General features: G+C 48.9%; 2 protein-coding genes across 2 annotated transcripts in view; one reads left to right on the top strand and one right to left on the bottom strand.

The window, feature by feature from the left end:
* arl10 (ADP-ribosylation factor-like 10) overlaps nucleotides 1–1487 on the bottom strand; it is a 5825-nt gene extending 4338 nt beyond the window's left edge. Inside the window, exon 1 of the mRNA XM_042092666.1 lies at nucleotides 860–1487. Within this exon, the coding sequence (XP_041948600.1) occupies nucleotides 860–997 (138 nt within the window). The 5' untranslated portion in view covers nucleotides 998–1487. The remainder of the gene's footprint in view (nucleotides 1–859) is intronic.
* Nucleotides 1488–1825: 338 nt separating this feature from the next.
* The window catches only part of wwc1 (WW and C2 domain containing 1), a 51908-nt gene continuing 36233 nt past the window's right edge, over nucleotides 1826–17500 (top strand). The window contains exons 1-5 of the mRNA XM_042092587.1: nucleotides 1826–3088; nucleotides 10639–10748; nucleotides 14602–14805; nucleotides 15205–15281; nucleotides 15717–15796. Of these exons, the coding sequence (XP_041948521.1) occupies nucleotides 2970–3088; nucleotides 10639–10748; nucleotides 14602–14805; nucleotides 15205–15281; nucleotides 15717–15796 (590 nt within the window). The 5' untranslated portion in view covers nucleotides 1826–2969. The remainder of the gene's footprint in view (nucleotides 3089–10638; nucleotides 10749–14601; nucleotides 14806–15204; nucleotides 15282–15716; nucleotides 15797–17500) is intronic.

Raw genomic sequence — 17500 nt, 5'->3', positions numbered from 1 at the left:
GTTTCCAGTTTGTTTTATGTTTCCATCAGAGTTTAAGTTATTTGCATCTGACAACAAAACCACTGTCTGATCACACCTTTATAGCAAGTCTGCAATAACTGCAGATATGCAAAGAAGACACAGACAGTCAGTGTGTATTCACGCGGTCCTATAAGCTTCACGTTAACAGCAAGACTCCAACTCACTCAGCTTTGAAAAGCTGCAACTTGTGTTTTGTCGTCGTCTGACATGGCCTATTTCTGCCAGTACTGCATGACTGATCTATTTTACACGATTGCTCTGCAGGAAACTAATTATTACCGTGTCAGAGAAGAGAAATGAACACCAGGCGCAACGCAGTTGCAACAGGTTTATTTGGCTACGCACATCCATTTGGGATACCCCACAGTGTTTTTTACATAATCGATTGAAAATGGAACTAGAACGTCACATGTTCTTGCTATTAAAGTTAGAAAGAAGTCTTTTTTTCTGAGACTACAATTTCTGATGTTGGATGACATAATGAAGCAATCCAGCCTTTTTCAGCACGCGTAAATGTAAAGGTTTATGGCCAAACATTTGGAGACGTTCTGGATCTGCCACTGCAGATACATCAATCGCATCTACGTCTGCTGAATCAACGAAGCATTTAAATGGTTCGTTGCGATAACCTTCCGACGTGGCTCTTTTTCCCGACTTCTTCCCGGTTGGTATAGGGCTGGTTATGTTTTCCTTCCGTAAAACCCTATCAACATGTCAGAGAAGTTCCTTGAATCGATGCATTTCGTTCTGACAAGGTGGTTTGCTAACGTTAGTTTAATTTTTCACCACCAGTAACACAAAAACGAAAGTGTTTTGAACAGAACGCAAAGACACTCACCTCGTGAATCGCGTAGTACTTCGTTTCTGGTGTCCATACTTGCCTCTTGAAAATATGACTCAGGACGATAAACAGCGCTGACCCAAACGCGGCCACCGCCGCGGTCAGCGCGATGGAGATGTGGCGGAGCAGAACCATGTGAGACACAGCTGGGCGGCGGTGGCACGCAGTCAGCTCGAGAATGCCAACTGCAAGGTTTCTAACCAAGGGTTGGTGAGACTATCGCTTCACGTGACCCTCCCTTGTTTGTGTTGACAGATATAAGGCGCCTAGCAGCCGCGGTCCGACTGGTCAGCGACTATCGGCATCAGAGAAAAGAGGGAATTGGAAATGTCTCCAAGACGAATGGAAATGGGAAACTCGTCTTTAATTAAATTAAACTATTTCCAGACCCTTCGTCACTTAATGCATGTTGTTTATCTAGACCACAGATCATACACTACAGTAGGCTACCTCAACTAATTAGATGATGTGATCAACACTCGTCTTTTGCCTGTAGTCTAATCAGCCGATCCTTCTCTTCTGCTGGGCTGAGTGGATGAATGGTCTGCATATATCAGGAATGCTGTATAACTCGCTCACACAGCAGCACAGCGCCTACTGCCTATTCCCACAGCCAATGGCATCTCAGAAATAAATAAAATCTCCGAGCACATGCTTGATAAACAGTAATTAACCTGGTCTGAGCGCACACACACACGCTTTATTTCAATATGCACTGATAGGTTGTTTCAATGGTTCCGTGGCCCTATAGCCTAAACCTGTTTCACATGTAGAGAGAAAGTTTGATGAATGATAATCATCATAATGATGGCCATAATGATCAGTGGGAGGCAGAGCCTATCATACACTTTATTTCGTGTTGTCTTGTGGAAACATCAATTAATCCTATCCTAAAATAAAAGATTATCAGAGAAGGCTAATCTGTGTTAATCAGTATTTGTCAAATTGGATGGGAACTATGTTTTGCAAACGCGATCTACATAATGCCTTCATACAAGTCTGAAACCGTCCACAAGGCCAGAGGGATGAGCATGAATGTTGGTCGCATTTCCTATGTGCACTACGGTCATCACCTGTTTGACGTAATTGATCCAGCAGCATCGCGACCGACCGAGCCGGAGTACAGGGAAACTACGGGCACTTAAAGGAAACCCCAACACCACAGGAATTACCCCTTCACGAACTTTTCCTGGAATTAATCGAGCGATAGTTGTAAAAATAAGAACTATTGAGGATGCTGGTGACAGATGCTGCGTGAATTTGGAGCAATTGTTTTGGGAGGTTCTTAGAATGTTATGGAGCTAGCGCGCTAGCCCTGCTGTCGTCTGCTAAACATGGTGGCCAGTGGACGAAAATGTAGAGAGGGTTTTTAAATATTCAAGAAATGTTGTTGCCACTTGCGGAATTGTTTAAATAGGTTGCGTTAGTTCTCTCCTTTGTGATATGTTTATGGATTCTTGCGGCGCAATATTAGGTTCATTCATGTTCTGAAGCATTAGCTAACGGGTGCAAGCTCGTGCGAACCCCGCTTTAAAAGTTACTGCCAAGTTTGTCCATCGTTTATGTCCGAAAGACCAGTAGCCCATGTTTGCGTTCGGATACGTCCAGTGCCCGTCAAATCAAAGTAGTGTATTTACCTCATCTCGCAACAGTGTTTCATGTGTCATCCTTTGCAACATTGTAACATTTCGACTAGCCGTGATGCCTCGATGTGGCTGAGGTAGCCTAGCCTGTTCTAGGAGTAAGGCGCAGGTGCACTGGAAAAGTTATTATGGAAACGGTTCCGTTACTATTGGTGTCTTCAGATGGAAAATCATTTGATACATTTTATCACATCGTACAACGGAGAACATGCAACGTGTAGAATCTTTAAGAAACGAAAAGGGTCTAACTGTACGGCTGCATGGACCGTATGCATCAGACACGATGAATGCTTGAGGATGAATGCGTTGAAAATCAAACCGCTCGTCTCATGAACTAATTCATGGCGCTGACGACCAAGGCTGTTTTCAACATATGCATTAGATTTATCACAAAACAGGAGACAACTGGACTTCCACTTATTCTAACACACGTCCCGAGGAAATTACATGGAGACTAGTTTGACATGCCCAGGAAGGAGTTACCGTTGCCGGAGGGTTGGGAAGAGGCCCGAGACTTTGACGGGAAAGTCTACTACATTGACCACATCAATCACACGACAAGCTGGATCGACCCGAGAGACAGGTGAGTCTGACCGGGGACCACACCGCTTGCCCTGTTAGCATTGTCCCGGACCCTTCACAACACACCCCATGCATGCAGGCCGCACAATCTGTGCGTTCCTGCCCATGCGCTACAGAGGAAGACCATTTCTTCCTCCATTGAGCATATTTCTATAGGACCATTTGCCATCGTTTTATGTAAGACGCTTAAACCCAGTCTTGCTTTACCGGCCTACATACTTTTGTTTCGGACTCAGAGCCTCAGGATCGTACAGCATGCGTCCCTTTTAACCAGTAACTCGAGGCGGACGGACTTTGAAACAAAATCACTCTGTTGGCCTAATGCACAAATTCCTCAGATTATTAAGACTTTTGAGGCTTTGGTTTTAAGTCAAATTCCTCGCAGGGCCATTTAACATGGACTGTGCTAGAAGAAGTGGTCTCCTATTCCAAGAATGTTGATTCAGTGTTCATGAATGTATCTAAAGATTATCAGGCTATGAATGAAAAGGACAGTTTTTTTTTTTTTATGATCAGACTTTATTGTGTGCGTTAGATATCAAAGGCCACAGGACTGGTGTGTGTTCCACTCAGATTTACATTTTCAGGTACTCATTTAGCAGGCACTTTAAATCAAAGCCACATACAGAATGAGGAATACTATTCAAAGCGCAGTGCAGAGGAAACCTTAGTGCAGTACAATACTGCAGCACAATACTGTATTAGATAATAAGAGATATTATAAGTACTAGGTCAAAGTGAGGTAGGAGGAGAGAGCAGGAAAGAGTGATAGAAGCAGGGAAGAGAGGGAGGAGGGATAGAAGGAGGGAAGAGAGGGAAGAGTGATAGAAGGAGAGAGTGGTAGAGGAAGGAGGAGAGAGAGAGCAGGAAGCGCATGGGAAGTGGTGTTGGCTTGTAGTGTGTAGATGTGATCTGACCTGTGCTATGCCCTGCAGAGGCATGACTGTAAAACCCGTGGCACTCTCCAGACCCCCTTCATTGGTACTGTGCAGGTTGAAGTGCACTAACGGCCGGCCTTGAGCCGGCACAGGAATGTTGGAAATTGAACGTTCTAAAGAATATCTGGCTTCGTTGAATTTAACATGGAATTTTAGAACCTTACGTTGTTGCGGAACAGAACGTTCTCTTAGAATTAGAATGTTCAAAACTCCCCGGCTGAAGGGCTAGTGCACTTTAAGCAGCTGGTGAAAATGACCTCCATCAGTGGGCCTCCTCTGGTCTCCTGGGTCCCTCTCCGGGCTGCTTTAGGCCTGTGGGATGAGGCCGGTGTGTAGGCTATGCATCTCAGCAAGTGCCACTGATTCCTTAGTGCAATCCTGAGAAATCTTATTGGCCTCCTTACACCAAACAACTTTGACAAGATTTGGGAAAGACTCTTGAAAGATTGGAATCTTTTAACTAATGCCCCCCATTCAAGCTTTACTCAAAAGACTACAATCTTTCAAGAATCTTTCCCAAAATCTTGTCAAAGTTGTTTGGTGTAAGGAGGCCATTAGTCTGATTGATTGTTGCTTGTGTTGTGATGCTAAGAGGTGAGTCTTGCTTGCGGTAGTTGTGCGTATCCCCTCAGGTGCTGCTATCTCAAAGCCATCTGTCTCCCCTCCCCTCCTCTCCCTTCTGTGTGCTGAGCTGCAGGCAGGTGGGAGAGAAGTTAGTGAAGAAGAGAATGGCTTTCACTTCTAAAAAAAACATTCCGTCTTTGGGGACTTTTTAGCCTCTTTGGGTAGGACAGCGAGCTGGGCAGGGCATGAGTGTGTGAGGGATGGGGCCTAAGCTCAGGAGATGACCCTGGCCACAGATATGTGGCCTCAGCCTGTGCTGTATGCAGTGCAAGAAAAAAACATAATGTAAACAAAGCAGCACTAGCTTCCTATGTCCACACTAGCTTCCCACACTAGCTTAGCTTCCCATGTCCACACTAGCTTCCCATGTCCACACTAGCTTTCCATGTCCACACTAGCTTAGCTTCCCATGTCCACACTAGCTTCCCATGTCCCCATGTCCACACTAGCTTCCCATGTCCACACTAGCTTAGCTTTCCATGTCCACACTAGCTTAGCTTCCCATGTCCACACTAGCTTCCCATGTCCACACTAGCTTCCCATGTCCACACTAGCTTTCCATGTCCACACTAGCTTAGCTTTCCATGTCCACACTAGCTTAGCTTTCCATGTCCACACTAGCTTCCCATGTCCCCATGTCCACACTAGCTTCCTATGTCCACACTAGCTTCCCATGTCCACACTAGCTTCCTATGTCCACACTAGCTTCCCATGTCCCCATGTCCACACTAGCTTCCTATGTCCACACTAGCTTCCCACACTAGCTTCCTATGTCCCCACTAGCTTCCCATGTCCCCATGTCCACACTAGCTTCCCATGTACTTCCCACTAGTCTTGCTCACTAAAGACAGTGCGTCGCGTCATATATACTCTTCCCATGTCCACACTAGTCTTGCTCACTAAAGACAGTGCATCATACATCCACTTCTAATCAAGAATGTATGTTTGATAAGTTGCTAAATGACTCTGGCGTTGTCAGTCCTGGGTCTTTTGGTTGTGGGGGAAATAATGAGGTGAAGACTCTTAGACTCTGTTCTTAGGTCCAGTCATCCAGAGAGCACAGGATCCTCAGCTGTGGACACGGACACACACACACACACACACACACACACACACACACCTCACAGGAATCACGCCATTCTCCAGCATATATGTGGCCAGAACACACTGTCAGCTAGACGAGTACACACACACACACACACCAACACACCAACCTCTTGAGTTTTGTTTGCTGCAGAAACAATGTGATCCCTTGAGCTGAGCTGGTGAATGTGTTACGGGCAGCAGCCCTGGCCAGACCACATTCCTGCAACACAACACCTGTCTGCCTGTCCGTCTGTCTCAGGCCTCTGATTGGTCACCTGTGTCACAGCTCGAACTCCATTAAAGTGCTCAGCAGCGCAGTAGCTCACTGTTGATGTGGCGAATCTGGGTTCATGCTAGCTAGTTAGTTAGCTAGTTATTTCCCATAGCAGGTGAATTTGGGTTCATGTTAGTTAGTTAGTTAGTTAGTTAGTTATTTCCCATAGCAGGTGAATCTGGCTTCATGCTAGTTAGTTAGTTAGTTAGTTATTTATTTCCCATAGCAGGTGAATAGCAGATGAATCTGGGTTCATTCTAGTTAGTTAGTTAGTTAGTTAATTAGTTAGTTAGTTATTTGCCAGAGCAGGTGAATGGCAGGTGAATGGAGGAGTCCAGGGCTCGCTGAATGGACTGAGTCCAGGGAGTGGGCAGGCACTCTCTAGATGAATGGACTAGTTTCAGTATTGGCTGCTATGTGGGCGGATGCATTATAGCATCACCTCTGCTGCTCAGAGGAACTGTATGATATGAAGTGAATGGTGCGTTTGGAACGTAAATGCCCTCTTGTTCATGAACTCCGTTGACGTACTGTATTCGTGATCAGTTTTCTCGGTGGAGGTCACCTGCTGAAAGCCTCGTGATGCGATGCGACGTGGCGAGACGTGAGGCTGTGACCTCGCGGGTGTCTCGAGGAGCGTTGGCGCGCTTCGCCTGCACGCCTGGCACGCCTCGTACAGGCTCCGCTGCGGTTATGGTGATGACTGCTCATAAACATTCCGTCAGGTGAAAGGAATGTTATCAGGGCAGACGGGAGGGAGGCAGGGCAGGCAAACAGCACGGTGTGTGTGTGTGCGTTTGTGTGTGTGTCTGCGTGCGTGCGTGTGTGTGTGTGTGTCTGTGTGTGTGCGTGTGTCTGCGTGCGAGTGTGTGTGTGTGTGTGTGTGTGTGTCTGCGTGCCTGTGTGTGTGTGTGTGTGCACGAGCTGAGGGAGCTGTGCGCTGAGGAGCGAGTGTGTGGGGACAGGGGACAGCGCCCGCAGCTCCGCTCAGAGTGTATGACTCACGGGCTAGCTATGCGGACGCCGTGTTGCACACACACACACACACACACACACACACACACACACACACACACACACACACACACACAGAGAGAGCTTGCCACACCAGGGCAGTGACCACTGTGTCTCAGCTAGGGTGGTGTGTGTGGTTTGTGATGGGGCCTTCACAACCATGCACCTTATTCTCTCTCTCTTTGTCTTTCCCCCTCCTCACTTTCACTCTCACTTACTCTCTCTCACTTTCTCTCTCTCTCTCTTTTTTTTTTTCTCTCTCTCCATGTCTTTCCTATAATCCTCCTTCACTTTCTCTCTTTCTTTTTAAGCTCTCCTCCTTCTCTTCTCACTCTTTCTTTTTAAAGCTATCCTCCTCCTCTTTCTCTGTCTATCTCTCTCTCTTTCTCTGTCTCTTTCTTTTAAAGCTTTCCTCCTCCTCCTCTCTCTCGCTCTTTCTGTCTATCTCTTTCTCTCTCTTTCTTTTAAAGCTCTCCTCCTTCTCTCTCTCGCTCTCTCTTTCTTTTAAAGCTCTCCTTCTCTCTCTCTTTCTTTCTCTCTCTCTCCCTCTCTGTTATCTCCTGTCAGACTTCTGTTCTCTCTGTGTTCTTGCTCTGGTGTTATCAGTTGTGGAGACCCTTGGCTTGTCATCATCTGCGATGAAGTCATCTCTATTCTGTGTGTGTGTGTGTGTGTGTGTGTGTAGTGCATGTGTTTGGGTTGGAATGTGTTCCTCTACCTGTCGTCGTGATGGTATCTGTGGAGATGTCCCTACCCCAGCCCTCACCAATCACTTGTGGTGTGTGTGTGTGTGTGGAGACGCTTCTCTCATACTTGGGGGGACCTGTCCTGTGGTGTGTGTGATCTGTCCTGTGGTGTGTGTGTGTGTGACCTGTCCTGTTGTGTGTGTGTGTGTGACCTGTCCTGTGGTGTGTGTGTGTGTGACCTGTCCTGTGGTGTGTGTGTGGAGACGCCTGTCCTGTGGTGTCTTGGGATTTCACCCCCCTGACTCTCAGCTACTGTCCACTAAGTGCTTAATTAAGAGTGCCAGACGGACACCCCATATGTGTGTGTGTGTGTGTGTGTGTGTGTGTGTGTGTGTGCATGCATGGTTTCAGGTGTGTATGTAGTGGGCAGGGGTGGGGGGGTGGCATGCATAGATGATGTCACAGTGCAGTGGTGTGTGTTTACACAGGTGTGGTGTTTTGCAGGGAAACTTTCTCTAATCTTAAAACCACAAAACCATTCTACGTGGAGGTGTGTGTGTGTGATGGAAAAGCTTCTCTCACACTTGGGGGACTTGTCCTGTGGTGTGTGTGTGTGTGTGATCTGTCCTGTGGTGTGTGTGCGGAGACTGCCAAGCTGACACTCTGAGAGAGAGAGAGAAAAGTAGAGGATGTGGTGTATCTCAGGAGGAAGCGGAGGATGGAGTTGAGGAAAGAGAGGAGATGTGTGAGGGCAGTAATGGATCTGAGGGAACAGGAGAGAGAGAGCGCGAGGAGTAAAGGGAAGAGGTGAGGGTTAAGAGAGAGGGATGAATATTGCATCGGTGTTGTGGATAGGACTGTCACAAGTCGTTACGTAATCACCTGAACATGATTATTTTAGCTCACTGAGATCATTTTGCATAACGGTAAGAACTGTCTCTGCTCATCATCAAAACAAACGGAGAGAAAGTGACCGAAATGAAACAGAAAGTCTCACGTCAGAATGGTTTCCATGTCAACAAAAATGTCAATATTGTGACCGACCTAGCTGTGGATAGCAAAACGATGGAGGGATGGAGGGATGGAAAAGAAAAGATGGAAACAGAGGATTCAGGAGGAGAGAAGGGAGAAGAGAGGGAAAATTGTGAAGCAAGGAGGATTTTACTGGGCCGGGAGATGAGCTCTACCCCAATGTGCTGTGTGTGTATGTGTGTGTGTGTATGTGTGTGTGTGTGTGTGTGTGTGTGTGCGCACGCACTCGGGAGCTTTCCTCGCGGCTGAGTTAAATTTAGAATGAGCCGCGGGGGGCTGTTCTCCCTCCCCTCCATTATTCATGTTGTAAAGGGAGCCAGTTCAGTTTGCACTGCTCCCCAACCTGCCTGCCAGACACAGACACGACTGACTGGCACACACAGCTCATAGTCAGCTACAGGACTGACTGGCAGACACAGCTCATAGTCAGCTACAGGACTGGCTAGCACACACAGCTCATAGCTACAGGACTGACTGGCAGACACAGATCATAGTCAGCTACAGGACTGACTGGCAGACACAGCTCATAGTCAGCTACAGGACTGGCTAGCACACACAGCTCATAGCTACAGGACTGACTGGCAGACACAGCTCATAGTCAGCTACAGGACTGGCTAGCACACACAGCTCATAGCTACAGGACTGACTGGCAGACACAGCTCATAGTCAGCTACAGGACTGACTGGGCCAGCTACAGGACATGCACATTACACACACAGCTTGTACAGCCACCTCGTAGCTCGTACACACACACACACACACGTGCACGCACACTTAGTCAGCCAGCTACAGGAAAGCCTTTGAGTTGAAGGAGACTGGGTACAATTAAATAAATACATTGGGTACAATTAAAGTAGAGCTTTAAGATAAGAGTCCGTATCAGTGTGATGACTTGTCTGAAAAGAATGTTCCGGCTCCAATGGTCTCTCCCGCATGGCATGTGGATTTGCAGAGTCACTCAGAGTAACGGAGGGGATCAGCCACTCCAGAGCACCCATTTAAGGTGTGTGTGTGTGTGTGTGTGTGTGTGTGTGTGTGTGTGTGTGTGTGTGTGTGTGTGTGTGTGTGTGTGTGTGTGTGTGTGTGTGTGTCTGTGTCTGTGTGTACGTACCCATATCAGTGTGGTAAGAGTTAGGATTGAGTGTGTGTTTGTTGGTCTGGGCTGGGCCTGTAAATAAAGTGGCTGTGGAGGGATGCTCTTTGTGGTCCTCTGGCTTTCTGGGCTGTGTGCGTGTTGGGCTGGGCCTGTTAATAAAGTGGCTGTGGAGGGATGCTCTTTGTGGTCCTCTGGCTTTCTGGGCTGTGTGCGGCTGGAGTGTCCGAGTGCGTTGCCGCAGAAACCTCCAGGCGATTTGTTGACTGGGCTGGTGGAATGTCACAGTCCCCCATTTCCGGCTATTGTTGCTTTAGCAAGCGCCCGGTGAGGTGAATGCAGGCCATTATTCTGCAGCAACACACCCCCCCTCCCTTCCTGGGACACACACACACACACACACACAAACACACGCACTCATTCACTCCTACTCTCACATTCATTTACACACACACACACACAGTTCAGAGATGCACACACTAACAAACACATACACAAACAAAGTGAGTGTAGCCAATATGATGATGTTGTGTACTAGCCAATAGGATGATGTTTTGTATACTAGCCAATAGGATGATGTTTTGTATACTAGCCAATAGGATGATGTTGTGTATATACTAGCCAGTATGATGGTGTTTTGTATAGACTAGCCAATATACTTTTATTTTTGCATGGGGTAGACAATGATTTTTTCTTTTTTCTTTTTTGATTCTTCGGATCCTCATTCTCGGATCCGTCCTTTCATGTAAACGTGACCTTTGGCCCCTGCGTTGGTGATGACCTGTAGCTGTGTTTCCTCCCCAGGCAAACCAAGCCTCTGTCGTTTGCAGACTGCATCGGGGACGAGCTGCCGGTGGGATGGGAGGAGGTGTACGACCCAAGCGTGGGCGCCTACTATGTGGACCACAATACCAGTGAGTAAGGAGAGAGGCATGATGGGAATGCTGAGTCCTCCAGAGAGCATACGCACAGTAATCTCCCTCAGATGGAGCTCTGACCACGGACCTGAGCTGCGCTGGGCTACCCAGAGCTGCGGCTTTAGACTTTAATACTCCATTTGACAAATTGCTCTCAGTCCAGGCTTGTCATCCATGTCATCTTACGCACGTAGATAGACGTTATTGCATGAATGTTTCATGATACAGTGATAAGATTTTATATAGTGTTGGCTGACTTTCAAAATTCCTTCCATGTTCATCCATCATGGCATGGAGACTACATTTCTTATTTTATGGAAAAGGTCTAGTGCTTTAATCACCATAGGTGGGTAGTTATGCATGCTTGACATTTGTATAAATATATATACTCTTTTGATCCTGTGAGGGAAATTTGGCCTCTGCATTTATCCTAATCAGATTTGATGTGTCACAATGGTCAGCAGACCTTCTGAGATTTTCCTTATGTTGCGATCAGAGGCACGTTCCATGTTCTAGAGTTTCTCAGTCCCAGCATTCCATGTTCCACTCAGTTTGGCCGCATTCCATGTTCAACATGGCTCTCAGTATTCCATTTAAGTCGACGTGTCTGTTCTGTAACAGCAGGGGAGAGGAACAGAGGCCTCTCCTCCCCTCTCCTCTCCTCTCCTCCCTCTCGCATCTCGGCTGCCTGTCCTGTCACCATCTTATCGCCTCCACATGTTTTTTTTTTCTCCTCCTTGTTCCTTCTGTGCCCCACCTGAAACCTCAGCCTCCTCTCCTCCATCTTCCCCTCCTCCTACCCAATCCCTGGCCTCCTCTCCTCCATCTTCCCCTCCTCCTACCCAATCCCTGGCCTCCTCTCCTCCATCTTCCCCTCCTCCTACCCAATCCCTGGCCTCCTCTCCTCCATCTTCCCCTCCTCCTACCCAATCCCTGGCCTCCTCTCCTCCATCTTCCCCTCCTCCTACCCAATCCCTGGCCTCCTCTCCTCCATCTTCCCCTCCTCCTACCCAATCCCTGGCCTCCTCTCCTCCATCTTCCCCTCCTCCTACCCAATCCCTGGCCTCCTCTCCTCCATCTTCCCCTCCTCCTACCCAATCCCTGGCCTCCTCTCACTTATTCTCATGATCTGACCTCATCGCTCTGCCATTTTTTGCCCCTTCCTCTTCTGCATCTCTTTCACCTCCTCTCTACTCCTCCTTATCTCTCTCCTGTGTTCTCACTCCCTGGCCTCTTCTCCTCCATCTCCCTCTCCTCCTACCCAATCCTCTCTACTCCTCCTCATCTCTCTGCTCCTCCTCATCTCTCTCTACTCCTCTCTGCTCCTCCTCATCTCTCTACTCCTCCTCATCTCTCTCTCTGCTCCTCCTCATCTCTCTCTGCTCCTCCTCATCTCTCTCTACTCCTCTCTGCTCCTCCTCATCTCTCTGCTCCTCCTCATCTCTCTGCTCCTCCTCATCTCTCTGCTCCTCCTCATCTCTCTGCTCCTCCTCATCTCTCTACTCCTCCTCATCTCTCTCTACTCTACTCCTCCTCATCTCTCTCTGCTCCTCCTCATCTCTCTCTGCTCCTCCTCATCTCTCTCTACTCCTCTCTGCTCCTCCTCATCTCTCTGCTCCTCCTCATCTCTCTACTCCTCCTCATCTCTCTCTACTCTACTCCTCCTCATCTCTCTCTGCTCCTCCTCCTCATCTCTCTCTGCTCCTCCTCCTCATCTCTCTCTGCTCCTCCTCATCTCTCTCTGCTCCTCCTCATCTCTCTCTGCTCCTCCTCATCTCTCTACTCCTCTCTACTCCTCCTCATCTCTCTGCTCCTCCTCATCTCTCTGCTCCTCCTCATCTCTCTCTACTCATCTCTCTGCTCCTCTTCATCTCTCTGCTCCTCCTCATCTCTCTCTGCTCCTCCTCATCTCTCTCTGCTACTCCTCATCTCTCTGCTACTGCTCATCTCTGCTCCTCCTCATCTCTCTCTACTCCTCCTCATCTCTCTCTGCTACTCCTCATCTCTCTGCTACTGCTCATCTCTGCTCCTCCTCATCTCTCTCTGCTCCTCCTCATCTCTCTCTGCTCCTCTCTGCTACTCCTCATCTCTCTGCTACTCCTCATCTCTCTGCTACTGCTCATCTCTCTGCTCCTCATCTCTCTCTACTCCTCTCTGTTCCTCATCTCTCTCACCTCCTCTCTGCTCCTCATCTCTCTCACCTCCTCTTTGCTCCTCCTCATCTCTCTGCTCCTCCTCATCTCTCTGCTCCTCCTCATCTCTCTGCTCCTCCTCATCTCTCTCTGCTCCTCCTCATCCCTCTCTGCTGCTCCTCATCCCTCTCTGCTGCTCCTCATCCCTCTCTGCTGCTCCTCATCCCTCTCTGCTCCTCCTCATCTCTCTCTGCTCCTCCTCGTCTCTCTCTGCTCCTCATCTCTCTGCTCCTCCTCATCTCTCTCTGCTCCTCCTCGTCTCTCTCTGCTCCTCATCTCTCTGCTCCTCCTCATCTCTCTCTGCTCCTCATCTCTCTCTACTGCTCTCTGCTCCTCCTCATCCCTCTCTGCTCCTCCTCATCTCTCTCTACTCCTCTCTGCTCCTCCTCATCTCTCTCTGCTCCTCCTCGTCTCTCTCTGCTCCTCATCTCTCTGCTCCTCCTCGTCTCTCTCTGCTCCTCATCTCTCTCTACTCCTCTCTGCTCCTCCTCATCCCTCTCTGCTCCTCCTCATCTCTCTCTACTCCTCTCTGCTCCTCCTCATCTCTCTCTACTCCTCTCTGCTCCTCCTCATATCTCTCTGCTCCTCCTCATCTCTCTCTGCTCCTCCTCATATCTCTCTGCTCCTCCTCATCTCTCTCTGCTCCTCCTCGTCTCTCTCTGCTCCTCATCTCTCTCTACTCCTCTCTGCTCCTCCTCATCCCTCTCTGCTCCTCCTCATCTCTCTCTACTCCTCTCTGCTCCTCCTCATATCTCTCTGCTCCTCCTCATCTCTCTACTCCTCTCTGCTCCTCCTCATATCTCTCTGCTCCTCCTCATCTCTCTCTGCTCCTCCTCATCTCTCTCTGCTCCTCCTCATCTCTCTCTACTCCTCTCTGCTCCTCCTCATCTCTCTCTGCTCCTCCTCATCTCTCTCTGCTCCTCCTCATCCCTCTCTGCTCCTCCTCATCTCTCTCTACTCCTCTCTGCTCCTCCTCATATCTCTCTGCTCCTCCTCATATCTCTCTGCTCCTCCTCATCTCTCTACTCCTCCTCATCTCTCTGCTCCTCCTCATCTCTCTGCTCCTCCTCATCTCTCTCTGCTCCTCCTCATATCTCTCTGCTCCTCCTCATCTCTCTCTGCTCCTCCTCATCTCTCTCTGCTCCTCCTCATATCTCTCTGCTCCTCCTCATCTCTCTCTGCTCCTCATCTCTCTCTGCTCCTCCTCATCTCTCTCTGCTCCTCCTCATATCTCTCTGCTCCTCCTCATCTCTCTCTACTCCTCTCTGCTCCTCCTCATCTCTCTGCTCCTCATCTCTCTGCTACTGCTCATCTCTCTGCTCCTCCTCATCTCTCTCTACTCCTCTCTGCTCCTCCTCATCCCTCTCTGCTCCTCCTCATCTCTCTCTACTCCTCTCTGCTCCTCCTCATCTCTCTCTGCTCCTCCTCATCTCTCTCTGCTCCTCCTCATCTCTCTCTGCTCCTCCTCATATCTCTTTGCTCCTCCTCATCTCTTTGCTCCTCCTCATATCTCTCTGCTCCTCCTCATATCTCTTCACTGCTCCTCTCTTCATTCCCCATGCATTCTCTTCCTCCTCTTCCCTGTATGTCTGTCAAACTCTCCTCTCTCTCCTCCGTGACCTCTGACCTTTGACCTGTCCCCCCCCCCCCCCCCCCAGAGAGCACCCAGCTGGAGGACCCGCGCGTGCAGTGGCAGCGGGAGCAGCAGCACATGCTGGAGGACTACCTGCAGGTGGCGCAAGAGGCCCTGAGCGCCCAGCGCCAGATCTACCAGGTCAAGGAGCAGCGGTTGGAGCTGGCCCAGCATGAGTACCAGCAGCTGCACCAGTCCTGGAGGGACAAGTCCACCTCCCAGACCAGCCGTGAGTCTGTGTGTGTGTGTGTGTGTGTGTGTGTGTGTGCGTGCCCATAGTGAGCTGACATGAATCTGCATCACACTTACAAGTTCATTACAGATACCCTCAAAGCTGTCCAAACATTTCAAATACACACTGCGTGATTACCGTGTGTGTGTGCGTGCGTGTGTGTGTGTCCTGCTCTCTCCTGAGTTGAGGAGTTGCTGTTGTAATCCTGTTAGCTAGTTTGTCAGATGAGTGGTTGTGCTCTGATGAGATTTCAGATTGGATCAGACGTGTCAGAGGAGATATCTCAGCTAGAGAGGAGAGCACCAACACTCTACTCATAATCTCTCCCCTTATCTCTCCCCCCCCCCCCCCCTCTCTCTCTCTCTCTTTATCTGGTTCCTTCATTCTCTCTTACAGTAAATTCCAGATCTTCCTCCAGCAGCAAGTATGACCCAGAAATCCTCAAAGCTGAGATAGTGACTGCAAAAAGTAGGGTGTGTATCATCAAATATTACCGTTACGCAAGATAAAACAGCATCTCTTATTCTCTCTCCCTCTCTCTCTCTCTCTCTCTCTCTCTCTCTCTCGTTCTCCCTCATATTCTGTCAATGTTTGACTGCTTACGTGTTTATTTTACCCAAATTGGAGGGTGATGACACCTTGTGTAATACTAAGCACATGTGCTGTGGAATGTGAAATCACTTGCCCTTAGATCCTGCCTTTGGATCACACTGTTGCTAAAGTGTGTGTGTGTGTGTGTGTGTGTGGGGGGGGCAGGCATATAGATGGGGGCATATAGATGGGCTCTACTATAGAATTTAGACCTGTTATTTCATTCAACAGATTCTAATGGTAGCATTAGCACAACTCCACCTATTGATGATGAAAACAGTAAAGGTGCTATTTTCTCTGTGTTTCCTCCCCCTCAGGTGACGAAGTTGAAGAGGGATCTGGCCTTCATGCGGCAGGAGCTCCAGTACAAGGAGCAGGGCTACGAGACGCTCAAGGAGTAAGTGGCCCTCTCTTACTGACCGACTTCAGAGCAGTGGTAGAGAGTAGCTGGGGTAACACTGATCTGGTGTGTGTGTGTGTGTGAGATCTGATCTGATGTGTCCTGTTGTCAGGACTGAGTCTTTATTTTTAAAATCCCTCTGTTCTTCTATCAAAGTCAAAAGTCTGTGCAGTGCGTCTGGTCTCGGGGTCTCTCCAGGGCCTTCTGTGCTAAACTCCCTCTCAAACGTCCGTCTGTGCCAAGCTCCCTCTCAAACGTCTGCGCTAAACTCCCCTCTCAAACGCCTGCGCTAAACTCCCTCTCAAACGTCTGCGCTAAACTCCCCTCTCAAACGCCTGCGCTAAACTCCCTCTCAAACGTCTGCGCTAAACTCCCCTCTCAAACGCCTGCGCTAAACTCCCCTCTCAAACGCCTGCGCTAAACTCCCCTCTCAAACGTCCGTCTGCGCTAAACTCCCCTCTCAAACGCCTGCGCTAAACTCCCTCTCAAACGTCTGCGCTAAACTCCCTCTCAAACGCCTGCGCTAAACTCCCCTCTCAAACGTCTGCGCTAAACTCCCTCTCAAACGCCTGCGCTAAACTCCCTCTCAAACGCCTGCGCTAAACTCCCCTCTCAAACGTCTGCGCTAAACTCCCCTCTCAAACGCCTGCGCTAAACTCCCTCTCAAACGCCTGCGCTAAACTCCCCTCTCAAACGTCTGCGCTAAACTCCCTCTCAAACGTCTGCGCTAAACTCCCTCTCAAACGCCTCTGTGGCCTCAGAGTCCGAGTCAGCTGGACACATTAGGCTGCACCACCGGCCTGCTCTGCTCACCCTCATCCTTTATTGCCCTCGTTAGGAGCTAGTTACTATTTCCTTTATTGCCCTCGTTAGGAGCTAGTTACTATTTCCTTTATTGCCCTCGTTAGGAGCTAGTTACTATTTCCTTTATTGCCCTCGTTAGGAGCTAGTTACTATTTCCTTTATTGCCCTCGTTAGGAGCTAGTTACTATTTCCTTTATTGCCCTCGTTAGGAGCTAGTTACTATTTCCTTTATTGCCCTCGTTAGGAGCTAGTTACTATTTCCTTTATTGCCCTCGTTAGGAGCTAGTTACTATTTCCTTTATTGCCCTCGTTAGGAGCTAGTTAGTATTTCTGCTTGGACTGGCTCAGGCGTGACTGCCTTTTAAAAGCGTCTTGCATTCTACTGCTGCTCTTCTCCCTGTAGATTAGATGGGGTGCTGCTCTTCTTCCTGTAGATTAGATGGGGTGCTGCTCTTCTTCCTGTAGATTAGATGGGGTGGTGGGGCTCTTCCTGTAGATTAGATGGGGTGCTGCTCTTCCTATAGATTAGATGGGGTGCTGCTCTTCTTCCTGTAGATTAGATGGGGTGATGGTGCTCTTCCTGTAGATTAGATGGGGTGGTGGTGCTCTTCCTGTAGATTAGATGGGGTGCTGCTCTTCTTCCTGTAGATTAGATGGGGTGGTGGTGCTCTTCCTATAGATTAGATGGGGTGCTGCTCTTCTTCCTGTAGATTAGATGGGGTGGTGGGGCTCTTCCTGTAGATTAGATGGGGTGGTGCTCTTCTTCCTGTAGATTAGATGGGGTGCTGCTCTTCTTCCTGTAGATTAGATGGGGTGGTGGTGCTCTTCCTGTAGATTAGATGGGGTGGTGCTCTTCTGTACATTAGATGGGGTGGTGCTTATCCTGTAGATTAGATG

The sequence above is a fragment of the Alosa sapidissima genome, chromosome 5 (genome assembly GCF_018492685.1).
Source record: "Alosa sapidissima isolate fAloSap1 chromosome 5, fAloSap1.pri, whole genome shotgun sequence".
NCBI lineage: Eukaryota > Metazoa > Chordata > Actinopteri > Clupeiformes > Clupeidae > Alosa > Alosa sapidissima.
Note: the sequence above shows the minus strand (reverse complement) of the source record. Positions and strands in the feature narration are given on the sequence as shown.